The 17,465-nt window shown below is 47.3% G+C and overlaps 1 protein-coding gene across 2 annotated transcripts in view; it reads left to right on the top strand.

Moving 5' to 3' along the window:
• Positions 1–397: 397 nt before the first annotated feature.
• The window catches only part of Gsdme (gasdermin E), a 69,363-nt gene continuing 52,295 nt past the window's right edge, over positions 398–17,465 (top strand). Inside the window, exons 1-3 of one of the 2 annotated variants that reach the window (XM_076566780.1) lie at positions 398–668; positions 11,275–11,504; positions 16,185–16,377. In XM_076566780.1, coding sequence (XP_076422895.1) covers positions 11,294–11,504; positions 16,185–16,377 — 404 coding nt within the window. In that variant the 5' untranslated portion in view covers positions 398–668; positions 11,275–11,293. The remainder of the gene's footprint in view (positions 669–11,274; positions 11,505–16,184; positions 16,378–17,465) is intronic. The other variant, XM_006982184.4, reaches the window with a different exon arrangement.

Genomic DNA, 17,465 nt, shown 5'->3' with positions numbered 1-17,465 from the left:
TTTCTGCTGTTCATCGCACAGGAAAGAACACCCTACAAAGCATTCTGCTCTAATCCCTTTCCTTGTCACCGCTGGTGGCAGGCTTGGTTCTCCTTCAGGAAGCTCACCCTCACCACACCAATCCCCAAGCAAGTGCAAGGGTCCCCAAGGCCAAGGACTGAGTTCCCTGGATGAACTGTAAGGCCACTGTGCCAACTCACATCCTACTGGTGGCATGACAGGGTGTGGGGAAGGTGGTGGGGGTGGATGGGGGTGAGGGTGGGGAGGGGGTGGGTGGGGATGGGGAGGGGTTGGGGGGGAGGGGGGGAGGCGTCTGTGGTCAGTAGCCCACAGCTCATCCTCACCTCCCTCCTCTGGAGCAGCTGCTTCAGCCAAAGCCTGACCTGGGCAGTTGGCAACCTCCCTGGTATCCCCGGAAGGAAGAGAGAGAGGCAGTGTCTGTCAGCAGCTGCCTCCCTGCTGCCTGGAGCGCCTTTGCCTCTGCCGCCAGGGTCCCCGAGCCCGGGTCCAGCCCCGCCTCCAGCGCGGTGCCTCTGCTTGTGGCCCCGCTGAGACTCCCTGGGGCAGGACTGAACAAAGGTCCGGGCCCTCCCTGCTCCTCTGCCTGAGAGTCCCGGGAACGCGCCTGCGGGAACCGAGCACGTGCAGGACCGAGCTGCAGCGCGCGGGTAAGTGGCGGCGGCGGGCGGGCGGGCGCGTGCTGCGGGCTCCGCCTGTGCTCCTCTCCCCTCCTCCCTCCGTGGTATCCTGGCCTGGGGCAAACTGTCAGCGCCCCTTTTCCCTGGGGACCCCCTTGCTCCCTCCCGAAGTCGCTGATTGGGGCACAATCGCCCCCCCTTTTCTCCTCCACCCTTCAGGAGGGACAGCTGCTCTGTCCTGCCCGTAGTCCGATTCCGCCCAGGTCTCCATCCCATCCTTGCCTCTTCCCAGCATGCTTGTGGCCACCCCGGTAGTCCTGGAATGTGGCAAATGCCGCTGGTGCTCTCTGGCACCCCACCTCATCATGTCCCCACCGTATCCATCGCCTACATCCATCCTTTGTCTTCTGAGCTCTCTCCGGTGTCTGGAAGGATCCAGGCGTGTGCATGTTCGAGAGGAAAGGCCAGAGGCAGGCAGAGGCAGGCTTGGGTGCGGCCAGGCCTGGGGTAACTGAATCCAATCTGGGTCCTGGGACCCTTTTGCCTCAATCCGGAATGGGGGGTTGGGGAGGGATTCTTCCCCTCTGCACCCCTCAGGGAAAGACCTGGGGCAGCTCTAGGGCTTTGCTGGAGCCTGAACAAAAAACAGCCGGCCAGTCACCCACTCACTGGGAGTCTGAATGAGACTTGGAGAGAAGTGAGAAAGGATGTGTTGGGGTGGCTGGGCCCGGGCTGTCACGCCCCAGGCAGAGCTAGCTGGGAGAAGGAAAAGAGCTGAAAGGTTAGAGGAACAGCATCTAGACGTATGATAAAATGAATCGTCTTCAACATCCATCACCCACAAGCACTTCTTACAAAGAAATACTTTGGGGAGAAGCCGGGCCCCGACTCCGGATGAGATCTGAGAGAGGAAACTGACCCAGACTGCCTGCCCAGGTTGCCCGGCTCAGAGGACTTGTCCACGAGGTGTTCCTGTTCTTGAGCTCTGTGGATGCCTGCTAGAGAGGTCCCCGCTTTATGTGTCTGGATCTTCGCGTTTATCTTTGAGCTAAGTGTCCTGGCAGCCTGGTCTGCCCTTGAACATTCTGCCTCTCCCGGAACAGTGGTGGGATTACAGCTGTGTGCAGTCAACCACAGCTGCTTTTACCTTTGAAGATTCATTAAAACATTTTTTAAAGCCATCATATCCCTGTGATGACCAGGCTGGACTTGGATTTGCAATTCTCCTGTCTCAGCCTTTCTAGTTCCAAGTACCCACCTGTAGGCTGTACACCACAGCCCTGGCCTCCTCCGTCCCTAACAGTCTTTCATTTCCTCCACTCCACATCCTTTGCCGCCTGGCCTGCTTCAATCTGCCGGTTCAGACTCACGCCTGTCCTCTGACCATCATTTGTTTCTTTATTTCACATACTATTGGTGAAGAGATACATTTTTCAAGGCAATGGTTTTGCCTCCACCGTAACTGAAGTTGGCCTTTCCACACACACTGTCTTTCCCAGATGGATCATATGCAGCTAAATTAAAGAAGAAAAAGCTGACCAGGGTTGGCAGAATGGAGTGGTCAGAAGCACCTGCTCTGGATTCAAGGGGATCTTCTTGGCTCAGTACTAATTCTCTTGGTAGATATTCAAGGTCCCCTAGTCAAAGCTACTGGGATTTGGACCTGCTGGATTTTATTGCTCCTTGTAGCAAGGGGGAATGTGGCTTGCCAGTGATTTCAGAAAGAAGTCTTTGCTCCGGACTAGAGGCTAACTGTAAGGGGGTGGGGGATTCTGATTGCATCTCTTCTCAAACCATTGCTTGATGGAAAGCCTGTCAGGGCTAGGCTGAAGCTGGGGTTGGTCACGAAGCAGCCTCAGTTTACAGGCAGGACCGGGAGGAAGGTGGTATTGGCCATTTTGTGGTTTGGAGAGCATTCGTGCTTGGTCTGTAGTTGGTCATGGTGCCAGAGTAGTCATGGTTTTTTGCCAAGATTTGTGATTATAGTGGTCTCACTCATGTGGATGCCCTGTTCACGTTCAGTGGGGGAACACAAGTCCACCCCTAAGCAGCACCAGGCTGGCTTCACAGGCGACTGTTTGTCAAGATCTTGGGAAAATTACTTAACATTTTTGACCTTCAGTTTCCACATCTGCAATATGTGCAAAACGTTTGCTTCAGAGAGTTGGAGGGTAAATGAGGAAACACACAAAGGCATCCTGCTCGGCACCTGGAATGAGCAGGAGCCCAGCGCGTGTTGACCCTGCTCTTTATTGGTGTATCCAATGCTGTGGTTTATTCCCAAGAACCCTGGTCCTGTTGTGGCAAGACCAGAAGAAGAAACCTATTCCCACCTCTGGGAAACAGAGACAGGAGGCTACAGAGTTCAAGGCCAGCCTCAAACTCACTCACTCTCTCTCTCTCTCTTTCTCTCTCTCTCAAACAAAACAAAACAAAACAAAACAAAACAAAACAAAACAAAACAAAAAAACAGAAGAGGAGGAGGAAAAAGAAGCTTAAGTAGGAAATGAGAAAGAACAAGGTCCCTTGATACGCAAGGTCAAGTGTTACCCGCAAGGTCAAGTGTTCCCCGAGACTGAATCAGACCCACTGGCATGGTTCTCTCATACAACCGTTGCCTTAGCCATTTCTTTCAAGATTCTTTGTTCCCAGGAGCCAATGGCCAATATTCTTGGCCAACTCTGAATGCTGTCTTGCTTTCTTCTTTTCTGAAGAGTCCTCCTTTGTCCTTACCCACATCCACATAGTGTGCTTTGGTTGGGAAGCCTGCCAGCCAGCCAGGTGAATAAAATCTTGCCAATATAATTCTTAAGCTCTGGGTGAGGGTTCAGGAGCTGTCACACCCGTGAAGCCCTGTGGTTTTTTTTTTAACATGCATAGCCCTGAGTCTACTGTCATGAACTTCCAAGCTAGAGCATTATGGAAATTTGAATTTAAAGTTTGACTTCTGGTTAGTTGAGACTTAACCATGTTTCTGTGTATTGGGCAATGTGGGGTCCTTGTATCAGGTTCTAGATCAGTGGTTCTCAACCTTCTGTTACACCCGAAGTTAACCTGTAAGCATCCCCTGCCCAAAGACCAGGCAACTTCCTGGGGTCCCGGTAGTTGGAGTTCTTGAAAGATAACACCTGTCCAGGGACCAGGTAACTTCCTGGGATTCTGAGAGTTGTAGTTCTTGGAAAATAACAATAAAACCTCATGAGAAAGTGCAGTGGCCTGTTGGTTTACCAGTATAAGCGCTGTCAACATGGATCTTGGGGCCACTTACCTGTAAAGTTTCCAGGTGATGGTCCTGACCAAGTTCCATCTTGGTCAGTATTTAAAATTTTAATAAAAGCTTGCTTAAATTTGGCCAAAATGATAGAATTGGCTTTTCTGGCGAATTCCAGGATAAACACTTCCTAATGCTGGGACCCTTTAATACAGTTCCTCATGTTGTGGTGACTCCCAATTGTAAAATTACTTTTGTCACTATTTCATAACTATAATTTCGCTACTGTTATGAATCGTAATATAACTATCTGATATGCAGCCCACAAGGTGGTTGAGACCCACAGGTTGAGAACCGTCATTCTAGCGCCTTTGCTTATGAACACCTGTGCATGTTAGATCTTCGTTGACTAGTCAGTTACCTCGGGTGATCGAGATGATGGTGGCAATGTGGGGCCTCCTAATGGCATGATGTAAACTTGATTGCGTTGAATGTCTCGCCTGTAGTTTGCCTGATGCCTCTGTTCATAGCAAAAGTTTCCAGGCTAGGCATGATGACATACATCTGTAATCTCAATATTTGGGAGACTGCGTCATGAGGATAGTGGATTTGGAGCCAATCTGAACATATTGAGACTCTGTCCCCAAACCATTAAGAACAAAACCAAAATTCCCATAACTGGGTGTGGTAGCTGGGTGTGGTAGCTCATGCCTGTAATGTCAAACTGGATGAGGGGGGGAGGGAGGCGAGAGCTAACTTGGGATCACTATGAGACCCTGTTTCACAAAACAAGCAGGCTAGAGAGATAGACGGCCCAGTGGTTAAGAGTGCCTAGTGCTCATCCATAAGACCTGGGTTTGGTTCTGAGGCCCACTTCAGCTGACTCATAGTTGCCTGAGGCTCCAGCTCTGGGGGAGCTGAAGACCTATCCTGGCTTCCAAGGGCTTCTGTACTCACACGGCATACAAACAAGCACATACAAATACACATCGTTGAAAAGTAAGATTATATGTAAACAACAACAATAGCAAAAGCAAACAAAAAATCCTAGATATAAAGAAAACAATAGTAGCTGGAGAGATGGCTCAGTGGTTAAGAACACTGGCTGCTCTTCCAAAGGACCTGGGTTCAATTCCCAGTATTCACATAGCTGCTCAAAACCTTCAGTAACTATAGTTCTAGGGGACCCAATGCCCTCTTCTAACCTTCCTGGGTATAAACATGGTACATAGTCATAACATGCAGGGAAAACAGCCATACACATAAACTAACAAATAAAACAATAGAAAAGCCAACAGCTTTTTATGAAAGAGAGAAACTTTTTTAAAGGCTTGTAAGAAAATATCAGATGTTTGGTCTTCTTTGTATTGAAAAAAATGCAACCTGTGTCTACACTGAAATTCAATTTCTCACCTCCGGGACTGGCAAAGATTCTAAAGTTTGAGGCCATCATTGCTAATACAGACCCTGTAACACACTTTGACAGAGGTCTGTAATAGCAATTACATTGTTACTTGGACTGCAGAAGGGAAGATGCTCTGGAGTCACAAATGTACCTACCCATTGTTGAGCAATCTCTTACCCAGGGTGCTAGTCTCCCAATCCAGTCATCTATCTATGAAGGAATATTTGGTGGTATTTTGTTTGGTTATTTGCTTTTTGATATGGTTTCTCTATAGTCTACACTGGCCTGGAACTCATTATTCTCCCAGGCTCATGACAATCCTCCCATTTTAGCCTTCATAGTACTGGGGTTACAGGATTGAGCCGCCACATCTGGATGGCAGTATTTTTCAAATAGCAGAAATTGGAAAAAAAAAAATAAATCAACTGCTGAACCACATATAACAGGCCAATCAGCAGTAACACACCCAGGGAAGGAGTAGTATGCAGCTGTAAACAAGAAGATGCTTGTGTTGTGTAAACAAGAAGATGCTTGTGTTGTGTAATCTATAGATTATACCACTACATAAGAAAAACAAGTGTGGAGGGATGCACAGACTTTTACACTCGTATTTACACAAGGGAACACAAAGATAACGGTAGTAGAAGGGGTGTAATGGGCAAATCGGAGGAGAGCATGGCGGAAATGGAAGTTCAGGGTGCTTAGCATTTTTTGGAGTATAGATTCTGGTGCCATATAAATTCTACCCACATGCAACAGAAAAGAAAGTGCTAGCCTTAACTGCACCAGGAGAGCATCTTCACGGAGTCCCGTGATTGGCCAAGCCTGGGTCTGACAGGCCCTCAGAGCAGCAGGCTCCCAGTAACTCCCTAAGCAACTTAGTCTGTCAAGAAGGAAATTGGCCAGGTTTGCTGTTAGAGGAAGCAGAAAAAGTCCCACTAAAAATGAATTTAAGTGCCCTCCCTTCACCCGCTGACCCTCTGGGGGAGTTGGTGCTGTTCCCACAGCTGGGCCTTCACAGCAGCTGGATTCTGTTTTTTGTTTTGTTTTAACAGCAAGCCTGACATCAGCGCCATAGAAACCCTTTTGATGTGAAGATGGGTTTGTGAACTCCCATTCAGCTTGTTTCAGAAAAGAATCTAGAGACTATAAAAGAAAAAAAAAATCCCAACATCAAGGACGAACTTAAATAGCTTGTTCTACCATCCGGATGAGTTCTCACACACCAAAGGGGAGACCCAGTTTTGTTCCAAGTTCTTTGTTTTGGGTACAACAAATCCTTCATCTTGTTCCTTGGACAGCCGTGCCAGTTGCTGCCCTCAATTTCCTGAATCCATCTCTTGGTGACTGGCTGAGCCGTTTCATCACCCACCACCTGCCTGGACTGTCTGGAGGATGTCCTCGTGGGTCTCCTATCCTGTGTCATCATTGGTCACCCAACCGCAGTTCTAGTGCATTCACCAGGCCTGCATCTCCCCCCTTAGGATACTGACAGTTTAGAGCACCATAGGTTTGCATCTGTTTCTAAGCTGTTTCTCTCCTACCCACTCCCTGCTTGCATTTATGGATTGTGTGTGTGTGTGTGTGTGTGTGTGTGTGCGTGCGCGCACAGCTGTGGAGGTAAGAAGAAAACTTACAGGTGTCCGTTTCCTCCTTCCTCTCTGTGGGCCTTGGGATCGAACCGGGATCGTCAGATCTGGCAGCAAGCACCTTTGCCTGCCCCCACCTCACTGTGTGGTTTAGAAGACCTAAGTGACTTTGCTGATCCCTTTGCTCTCTGGTCACACCCTTTCATAGATCTTGCTCATCTGACACTCGCACAGAGGTATATGGACCTTCAGGCTCTGGTCCAGGGGACCTCCCTGCCTGTTCCTGTCATGTCTCCATTCTGGAACTCTGTCTTGCAATGCTTGTCAATCCCAAAGCCTCCTAAGCATTCTAAGTCTGTGGCGGCAGAGCACCAGCATGGACACTAGAAACTTGCTGATAGCCTGCCTGCCTTCCTGGTCTCCCTTACGCCTTGGCCCCTGCTTCTGTAAATGCTGCTCTGTCACAACAGCCCTCACGGATTCTCCTTGGCTACAAAGTGCAGCCTGGAGGCCACAGACTCTCCTAGCACACTGGGGCCCTTGTCCGCTTGAATAGACAGGATTTTCTGTTGTTCCTTCTCCACCATTATCTGCCAATAGTTACCATAAAGTAGTGTGTGTGTGTGTGTGTGTGTGTGTGTGTGTGTGTGTGTGTGTGTGTGTGTGACAGAGAGACAGAGACAGAGACAGAGACAGAGAGGCCTACTGGTCTAGAACTCACAACTATCTTTCTGGCTTATTTGAGTGCTTGGATTATAGGCATGCAGTCACCAAACCCAGCATAAACCTAGTGGTTTTTTAAGTACTTCAACCCAGAACCTAGTGTGTATGCAAGAATTCTTAATGAATGACTCAGTTAACAGTTTGGCAAATGAATAAGTGAATGTTCCATTGAAGGCAAGTGCCTTAGTCATAGTATTTGCAGGCCGTTGTTCAAACAGGAACTTTGCTTCTCTTCGAACGTTTATTTTCACCCTGACTATACAAGAATCAGCTGAAGCAGCTCCTGCTTCATTGTGACGAAGGAAGAGGTGCTTTGCAGAGGTGGGGGAGGCAGATGTTTCTGAAACCCCAGGGAAGGCGAGTGGTGAAGAAAGTGAATCAGACAGGGTAAAGTCTACACCCAGCTGTTAAACTCCAGGAGTGTTGGGAGACCAAGGGATTGGCCAAGTTCCAGGGCAAGAATACAGACAAACACCAGCTCTTGTCATCAGACGTGTTTACTTGTTTGTAGTTAGCTGTAACATTATGCTGTTTCACTGGGCGTGATGGCTACCATGGTAATCTCAATACTAGGGAGGATGAGGCAGGAGGATTATGAGTTTGAGGCTAGCCTAGGATGTTACATACTCAGCTTTAAAAAAGCCTAAATAAAACCAAAGAAACAAAAATAAAATTAACAAGCAAATGTAGCTGGAGAGTTTTCTCTCTGGGTCCTGCCAAGCCCCAGCAGTCCGACAGCCCACTTATAAAATAAACACACAGACGCTTATATTATTTAAACTGTTTGGCCTAATGGCTCAGGGTTCTATCTATCTAGTTCTTACATCTTAAATTAATCCATTTCTATAAATCTATACCTTGCCATGTGGCTCGTGGCTTACCAGCATCTTCACATGCTGCTTGTCCTGGCAGCAGCTGGCAGTGTCTCCCTCACTCAGCCTTCCACTTCCCAGAATTCTCCTCTCTCCTTGTCCTGCCTATACTTCCTGCCTGGCCACTGGCCAATCAGTGTTTTATTTATACAGAATGATATCCACAGCAAGCAAATTAGTGTCATTTCAATTTTTTCGTGCAATATTAAATATGTGGCTTGAAATCTGTGCATATCTGTATATATACAACTATGTTCAATTTATGTGTGGTAACATACAATTTTTAGTGTTTCTTCTACTCAAGTATTTGATTTGTAAAATTTTGTTTTGGTATTTATTTATTTTTATTTTATATAGGGGTGTTTTGTTTTCACAGTATGTCTGTGGGCCAGGTATCTGCAGTGTGTGAGGAGGCCAGAAGAGAGCATCAGACCCCCTCGAAAGGGAATTCCCCAAGAGGTGTAAGCCTCCAAGGGGGTGCTTGAAACAGAGGGAGTCCTTTTAACCACTAAGCCATCTTTCTGGCCTCTAAGAGTTGTTTTGAAATAAATCCTCTTGAAATAAATATTGCAAATATTTACTCAGATTACAATTTGTCTTTTTAAATGTCCTTTTATCCTATGATTCCAAAAAATATTTCTCTGCACTTCCTACCATTTTTATGGTTTTATTTTCTTCAAAGAAATCCTGATTTATTACCAATTTTTCTTGTGTTGTTATGAGGAAGGAACAAGGGTATTCCTCCATAAAACTGGCCCACTTACACTAGCCTACACGCCCACTAAATATGCTACTTTCCCTTTATATCTTCCCAGGTTTCCTTTTTCTCTCCAGCTGAAGTGTGACTATACTTTTATTTCTGGGTTAAAAATTTATAGCTACCTAGTACTGAGCAGGAAAGATCACACTATGTAGTGAAAATCTGTCTTTGACTTCTCACAGAACTGCAGTGGTCCCTAGGTACCACTGAAGGGAAGTGGAGGAAACCCTGAGTGAATGTGTAAGGAGCAGATGAAGTTCTGAGTGAGTGTGTCTTGTTGACTGGGGCACAACCATGCCAAGGACCTGATGCCTCAGACCTCTGGGAAGGGAAAACCTCTGAGGCTCAGAGTGAGATGGCAAAGCCCTCTTCTGCCAAGTGCGGAAGCTGACAGTGTGTGCAGAACTGTCAACCGCAGCTTCCTCCTCCCAGATGACTCCAGCCCGAGGCTGCTTCCCTGTGGAGCCCTCCTGCCCAAGTTTGACTAAATCCATCTTCTTCTTCAGCTGTCTGCCATGAGCCTGCCTCTTATTCAGCTGGGTACAATGAACCAGCCCCCTCGATTTGGATTTCAGATGTATAAAATCAACATTCTGAGTTTCCAAGTTGCTGCTGTAGATGCTGTTCCACCAGGGAGAGCACAGCCCACCTGATTCCAGATTTTCTGAACATGTGTCTCTCTGTCCATTTCTTCAATGACTGAGGCCAGTCTCCAGGATCAAGCCATGCTGGACTTGGCAATGTGGGACCATCGTCCTTAGCCAACAAAATGGTGCAGTTTGCACACATCCTGCACACAGCATCTGGTGTATTTAAATCACCTGTACGTTGTTTATAAAATTGGTCTTTTGCTTACTACAGCATTGTTTTAAGGGAGAAGCCTACATGTGTTCAATACAATGCAATTATTTTTTAATATCGCAAATCTGCTGTTGATTGAATGTTTGGAACTCATTATGTCAACAAATATCCCCAGGTCTCTGCCTGCCGGGTTCTTGGTAGGGTTGCAGTCTCCATTCTCAAGGTTGGTTAAATCCGTGTTTTGACAAGTTCTAAGTAAACATGCTATCAGTACCTTTTGTGCCGGGATGTTTAATTGCTAATGTGAGACCTTCTAGAACTCTCTTTTATGTTGTATAATGATTGACACTGTCCAAGATGGTAGTTTCCCCTTTGATCATCTGAATGTCCACAATAAATAAACTCTCAACCAGGTGCTGGCTGACTTACTCCTATAATACCAGTAACTTCCAAGGTTGAGGTGGGAAGATTGTTCAGAGTTCCAGGCCAGCCTGAGCTATACAATGAGTTCCAGGCCAGCATGGGCTAAGATATGAGACCCTGTCTACACACACACACACACACACACACACACACACGCACGCACGCACGCACGCACGCACGCACGCACGCACACAAAAAAACCCTTCCAAAATAAAATGAAAAATCGCCGACCTTTCCTGTTCCGTCTTTATTGGCATGCAGTATAAGCAACAAATAGTTTTCTTCTGGGATGGAGTCTAGGCCTGGAACCCACATACAGACCAGGCTGCCATTGAGTGTGTTACTCTGCCGCCCTTGCTCCATGGGATTACAGATGTGTACCACCATCAAGCCCAGCTCACCAAATAAGCCTGTATTGTTGTAAGTTGGTGGGTCTCAACCTTCCTAATGCTGTGACCTTTTAATACAGCTCCTTCTGTTATGATCGTAATGTAAATACCTGTGTTTGCTGATGGTCTTAGGTGACCCCTGTGAAAGGTATTGTGACACTTTGTGACTCCAAAGGGATTGCAACCCACAGGTTGAGAACCAGGGCTGTAAGCCACTGGGATTTCAGGGTTGCTTGTTTTGGAAGTATAGCCTTCTAGCCTATGCCGACTGAAATCTTGTGTTTGAGCTTCTCCCTGTTTTGATTTGATTTCATTATCATCAACTGAACTCACATCAGATGGTTTCTCAGAGAGGACACATTCTTACACATTAGCTATAGGAACTATAAAGAAATATGATAATTTTAGAAAAAAAGACACAAAATAACTCCATATTTGACTCTATGCTAATCTCATTTTTCAGGTAATCCGAACCTGACAAAATGTTTGCCAAAGCGACTCGGAATTTCCTCAAAGAAGTGGATGCTGGAGGAGACCTGATCTCAGTCTCACACTTGAATGACTCGGACAAGCTGCAGCTTCTGAGTCTGGTGACCAAAAAGAAGAGATACTGGTGCTGGCAGAGACCCAAGTACCAGTTTTTGTCTGTCACCCTGGGAGATGTTCTCACAGAGGGGCAACTGCTCAGTCCAGGTATGTTTCCTTGTGAAGATTCAGTGTCTGGTCCCCAAACAGGAAGTGGCTCTTCTAGGCATCTGGAATGGAGGTGATGCCTTACACTGAATTCTTCCTTTTCCTTGGCTCTCTGGTATAAAAGGATAGCCTTTCTTAATGAGCACAACTATGCACATCTAAAATGAAATGTTATCCCTTAGTGTTGTAAAAGTGATAGTCAGTTTGGGTATAAAAGTTCATTGTGCTCATCGTAAATGTTAGAGCCACTTGGCACAGTGGGATGGTTCCTCATACAGAATTTGGTTTAGTATTGAGACTAAAAATGCTGCAGACTGACCAGAGGAACATGAAGAGTTCTGTTTCTTACATAATGATTTCTGAGGGAGCAGGGCAGTCTCCCACTCTGGTCCAAAAGTGGCTGTAGCGGGCTTGCTAAAGAGATTGGCTCGGCATTTATTGTGGCAGCTGATGAAGTCCCTGCCTACGAACTGGTTTACTTTTCACTGGACCCTGTGGAAGGGGCACCTGGGCCACTGCTCTTTTACTCTTTGTCTGTCTGTCTGTCGTTCCCTCCCGAGTGTGTGTGTGTGTGTGTGTGTGTGTGTGTGTGTGTGTGTGTGTTATGTGTGGTGTGTGTGAGATGTGAGTGTGGTGTGGTGTGTGGTGGTTGTGTGGTGTGTGTATGGTATGTGTGTGGTGTGCGTGTGTTTTTGTGTGTGTGTGGTGTGGTGTGTGTGTAGTATGTGTATGGTGTGTGTGTGGTGTGTGTGATGTGTGTGTGGTGTGGGGTGTGTGTGTGTATGGTGTGTGTGATGTGTGTATGGTGTGTGGTGTGTGTGTGTGGTGTGTGTATGGTGTGTGTGTGGTATGTGTGATGTGTGTGGTTGGGGTGTATGTGTGTATGGTATGTGTGATGTGTGTGTGTGGTGTGTGTGTGATGTGTGTGGGGTGTGTGGGGTGTGTGTGTGGTATGTGTGATGTGTGTGTGTGTGTGGTGTGTATGTATGGTGTGTGTGTGTGTGTGTTATGTGTGGTGTGTGTGAGATGTGAGTGTGGTGTGGTGTGTGGTGTGTGTATGGTATGTGTGTGGTGTGCGTGTGTTTTTGTGTGTGTGTGGTGTGTGTGTAGTATGTGTATGGTGTGTGTGTGGTGTGTGTGATGTGTGTGTGGTGTGGGGTGTGTGTGTGTATGGTGTGTGTGATGTGTGTATGGTGTGTGGTGTGTGTATGGTGTGTGTGTGGTATGTGTGATGTGTGTGGTTGGGGTGTATGTGTGTATGGTATGTGTGATGTGTGTGTGTGGTGTGTGTGTGATGTGTGTGTGGTGTGTGGGGTGTGTGTGTGGTATGTGTGATGTGTGTGTGTGTGTGTGTGGTGTGTGGTGTGTGTGTGTGTGTGTGTGTGTGTGTGTGAGTGTGTGTGTGTGCATGTTGGCAGCCAGTCAACAGCAGATGTCTTCTGTCACTCTCCACCTCATTGTGTAGAGCAGCCTCTCACTGGGCCTGGGTCATGCTAGTCCAGCCTGGACTTTTCTATGTCTGTGCTGGAGATCTGAACTCAGGTCCTCACACCTGTGCAGTGAGTGACCGCTCCTTCTCAGAGCCCCCACACCTAAATAGTCTTTACAAACAGAAGCAGAAACATGCTGTATATAATTTTAATATATTCCTCATTTATTTAATATTATGTAAGTTTTCCTCTGTAGATTTAGATACTTTTAATTCTATTTTAGCAAATACATAATATTCATATATATATATATATATATATATATATATATCCTAATTTGATTAACTATTCCAATTTTGTGCTTAATAAATAAGGCTGCAGTGAACATTTTTGTTTGTGATTCTTAGCGTGTTTTTGAAACAGCTACACTAGCATGCTTTCTCGGGTTTCCGGGACCAGAGTTTGGAAACTTGCTTTCTCCTTGCTAGCTTACTTCCTGGAACACAATGACATGTGACAGTATCAACAGTTGTTAGTTACTGGATGAAACCAAGTCTAATTCTCCTTCACAGTAAAGTTTCAGCATTTTGCGACTGCATATCTACTAAAAGGAAAGGGAGCCATAGTCGCTCACTTGGGTCTGCAGTCTCCACACTTGCTTCCAGATGAGCCTTCCTGTGGATGCTGCCCTCAGCCGGTCACCGGAGCTGCCACGGGATGGGAGGGTGGGTTGATCTGAATCACGTCATCCCCCACATGTTAGCTGCCTTCCCCATTTCTGTGATGACTATCTGACAGGAAGCCCCTTAAGAAAGAAACAGCACATTGTAACTCACAGTTTTAGGGCGTCACGGCAGCAGGGGCTTGAGACATTGCTGGTCACACTGCATCCACAGCTAGGAGGCAGGAGGCCATGGATTCTAGCACTTGGCTGACTGTCTCCTTTGTATTATTCAGTCCAGGACCCATCCCACAGAATAGTGCCACCACTGTCAGGATGAGTCTTCCCACCTCAGGTGACCTAATCTAGACCACCCTTCTCAGGCATGCTTGGAAGCTTGTCTTCTGGGTGATTCTGGAGCTTGTCAAGTTGACAATATCAACCGTGAACCGCCCCCCCCCCCAGATATATGTTCTTGAGGGTAGAACCTCTTCTGAGTAGTAAAATAGCTAAGCACAATTTGGAATGAGAGGGAAAACATCCTAAAATACACCTAGGACTGCTGAGTACTGGGATTCTCTCTGTGATGTTGAAATGATAACTTGGTAGCATCTTGAAAGATGATGCAGACTTAACTTAGACTTGTCACCACAGATAGTGGATTCTTGAATACGGCCATCATTTGAGGTCAGAGCTCAGGCTTGATCCTGAGTCCTGTTGGAGTCGTGGCTGGGAAAAGCAAACTCAAGAGACTTCATTGTTGGTTTCCCCCACTTGTTCCAACCCTGGCGTGAGTGTTGCTGAGGATAGGGAGGGGAAATGGTGGTGACTGGATTGTGGGTGGCTCAATGCTCCCTTCTATCACTAGATGATAACTAGATGAAGAACTCTAAGTGACACCTTTTGCAGGTGTGTCTAGGGTGACGTTTCATGTGTGTAGTCTCGATTTCTCCCTATCTGCGATGTGACCAATTCTGGGGACTATTACGTTTTGAATCTAAACATGCACACCCAAGTCTAGGGTTTGGAATGCTTGGCCCGCAGCTCATGGTGCTGTTCTGAGGGCAGTGGAGCCATGGGAGATGGGACTAGCTGACGTAAGTAGGTCACTAGGCAGGGGCCTTTGTAGGTTGTACTTGGCCTCTGGTTCCTGTCACACATTCCCCGCTTCTGGGAGTGGATGAGTTGGGGGGAGTCTGTCAGGCTCCAGGTGGTTTGGAATCCCTTCTGAAGATCAGTCAGGAGCCTAGGAGAGACTTGGGTGAAGGACATGAAAAGCAGAGTGTGATGCCCACAACAGGCTCCTAATGTGTCCCTACCAAATGGTGGTGATCGAGGCTATGTTTTTTTTTTATAGTTGTATCTTGACAGATTAAAATGAGGCCAGTGGCCTGGGGGCATATGTTTGTAGTAGAATATATGACTACTATATATGAAACCCTGGGTTCACCCAAGGGAGAAAAGAGAAAAGTGTGGGGGAGAGAACAAAGAACCAACACACACACACACACACACACACACACACACCAAAACCCAAACCCAAACCCAAGGCTGCTAGTTCACATGAGGGTTCTGAGCAGAGAGTGGACCCTGAAGGCACCCCGATAGCCCTCACTTAGGTGTGGTCATAGCTCGGTGGTAGGACAAGGCAATTCCCAGCTGACTGGATTGACACTGGAATGCCAGGTCGTATGGCTGTGTTCCTTAGAGTCTGGAAAACCAGGAGGGAAGGCCAGTGGGGCTTTGTGCACTTTGAGAGGGGACGGAGGGGCGTGGGCATGCCTGGTGACTAACATGGCAAGAAACTGGACGTCTGGCTAGAGCTCAGATATAATGAAAACATTACGTTGCTGGGAGATGTTAAGCAGGACCAGGGAATTGTTCCTTAGGATGGGTGGTGGGAAGGAAGGATGTCCAAGAACTGTCCGGGAGGATCTGCCATGCTAAGTGGCTCCCCTGGGGTTGGCAGCAGTATTGTGGGCACAGGTATCACCCATCATCCTCCATTTTCGTCCCCTTTCGGTCTTTACCCCAGCTGGTGGCCATCTTAGTTACTTTTAATCCTTGCAAAAATTCCTGGCCAAAACAACTGAAGAGAGTTTATTTCGGCTCACACTTGAGGGTGCAGTCCATCATGGCAAGAAAGGCCTGAAGGAGGGAGCCGGTCACATCCTGTCTGCAGTCATCTCACTATGTCCTGTCTGTGTAGTCTGGGACAGCAGCCTGTGGAATGGTGCTTCCCCTATTTAGAAGGGAGCTTTCCTACGTTAATTAACCCAATCTAGAAACTCTGTCCTAGGCATGGCCAGAGGTTTGTCTCCTGGGTAATTCTAGATCCTTTCAAGTTGAGAATCAATATAAACCACTCCAGTGGCTAAAGAGGTGCTAAGCACCCCTGGACTCTGTCCACAGCTGTGCTCAGTCAGCATGTACGTGTGCGGACTGCCTTTTACCTAATGCCGGCACAGCTGCCCGATTTCCAATCGGATGCTGGTGTGGGTTTCCCATGAGGCTGCGGGGGCAGCTGGGCAGCCCACAACACTGAGGTGTCTTAACCGCTTTTGGATTCCTCTGCTCTGTCCTTTCCAGTGGTTGTGGAGTCAGACTTCGTGAAATATGAAAGCAGGTTTGAGAACCACACGAGCGGGAGCATCGGGACGGTTGTGGGGAAGGTCAAGCTGAACGTGGGCGGCAAAGGCCTGGTGGAGGGTCGCTCGTCGTTCGGAACCCTGAGGAAGCAGGAGGTGGACCTGCAGCAGCTCATCCAGGATGCAGTCGGGAGGTAAGGGGAATTCTGTTCTGCATGGTGGGCCTTTATACATCTTATGGTTGAAGGTCGTCTGACTGGACTTCGGCCAAAAGGCTGCTGATGTGGACTCTACTAAACAACATGTGTTGAGTGCCAGTGGTCCTAAAACTTTCTCAGAGCACATGCTTTATTTTACAATTTACTGACTGTTTTCTATCTGAGAGTGGAGACCTGGGAAACTCCATATATTAGTTCAAGAGAAATGGCAACAGTGGAAAGATGGAGTCCTGCTTTGGCATTTTTTGAAAATTTATTTCACATGTGTGGGTTGGGTGGGGAATGTTCCATGGCAGACACATTGGGGTCAGAGGGCAACTTGCTGGAGCCAGTTCACTCCCATGTGGTCCTCTGTAAGATGAATTGTTAAACAGTCTAATTAATAAAAACCCAGAGCCAGATAATGGGGTGAAAGCTGACATATCAGAGAATATGACAAGCCACAGCCAACCTCACCTCACCAACTCCTCAGCTTCCAAAGAGGCCTACTTCCTGTATACCCACACCTATAAGCCTTTCTGTTCTGCCATCTCACTTCCTCTCTCTGCCCAGCTACATCACTTCCTGTCTGTCTGTATAGACCTCCAGACCTCTATGGTTAGTGCTGGGATTAAAGGCATGTGCCACCATGCCTCAGTGTGGCCTTGAACTCACAGAGATCCAAATGGATCTCTGCCTCCCGAATGCTAGGATTAAAGTGTGCTACCATTGCCTGACTTCTATGTTTACTATAGTGGCTGGCTTTTTCCTCTGATCCTCAGATAAGCTTTATTAGGGTGTACAATATATTGGGGGACACAATATATCACCACAGCCCTCAGTAGTCATGGTGGTCAGGTCAATGACTACCCACTGACCCATCTTGCCAGCCCCTGATTTGCTTATGGATTTTTTTTTCCATTTCTGTATTTACTTGAGACAGTTTCCCTGTGTAGCCCAGGCTGTCCTAATTCAGGCTTCTGAGTGCTGGAGTTACGGGTCTATGCCACCACACCCTGTTCAAAGAATCAGCGATGGTTTTGTTTGTTTGACCTCAGCGCTGGAGCTTGAACCAGGGCCTCACA

This window comes from Peromyscus maniculatus, chromosome 3 (assembly GCF_049852395.1).
Source record: "Peromyscus maniculatus bairdii isolate BWxNUB_F1_BW_parent chromosome 3, HU_Pman_BW_mat_3.1, whole genome shotgun sequence".
Lineage (NCBI taxonomy): Eukaryota > Metazoa > Chordata > Mammalia > Rodentia > Cricetidae > Peromyscus > Peromyscus maniculatus.
The sequence above is the reverse complement of the archived record's forward strand: the minus strand, read 5'-3'. Positions and strand labels throughout refer to the sequence as shown.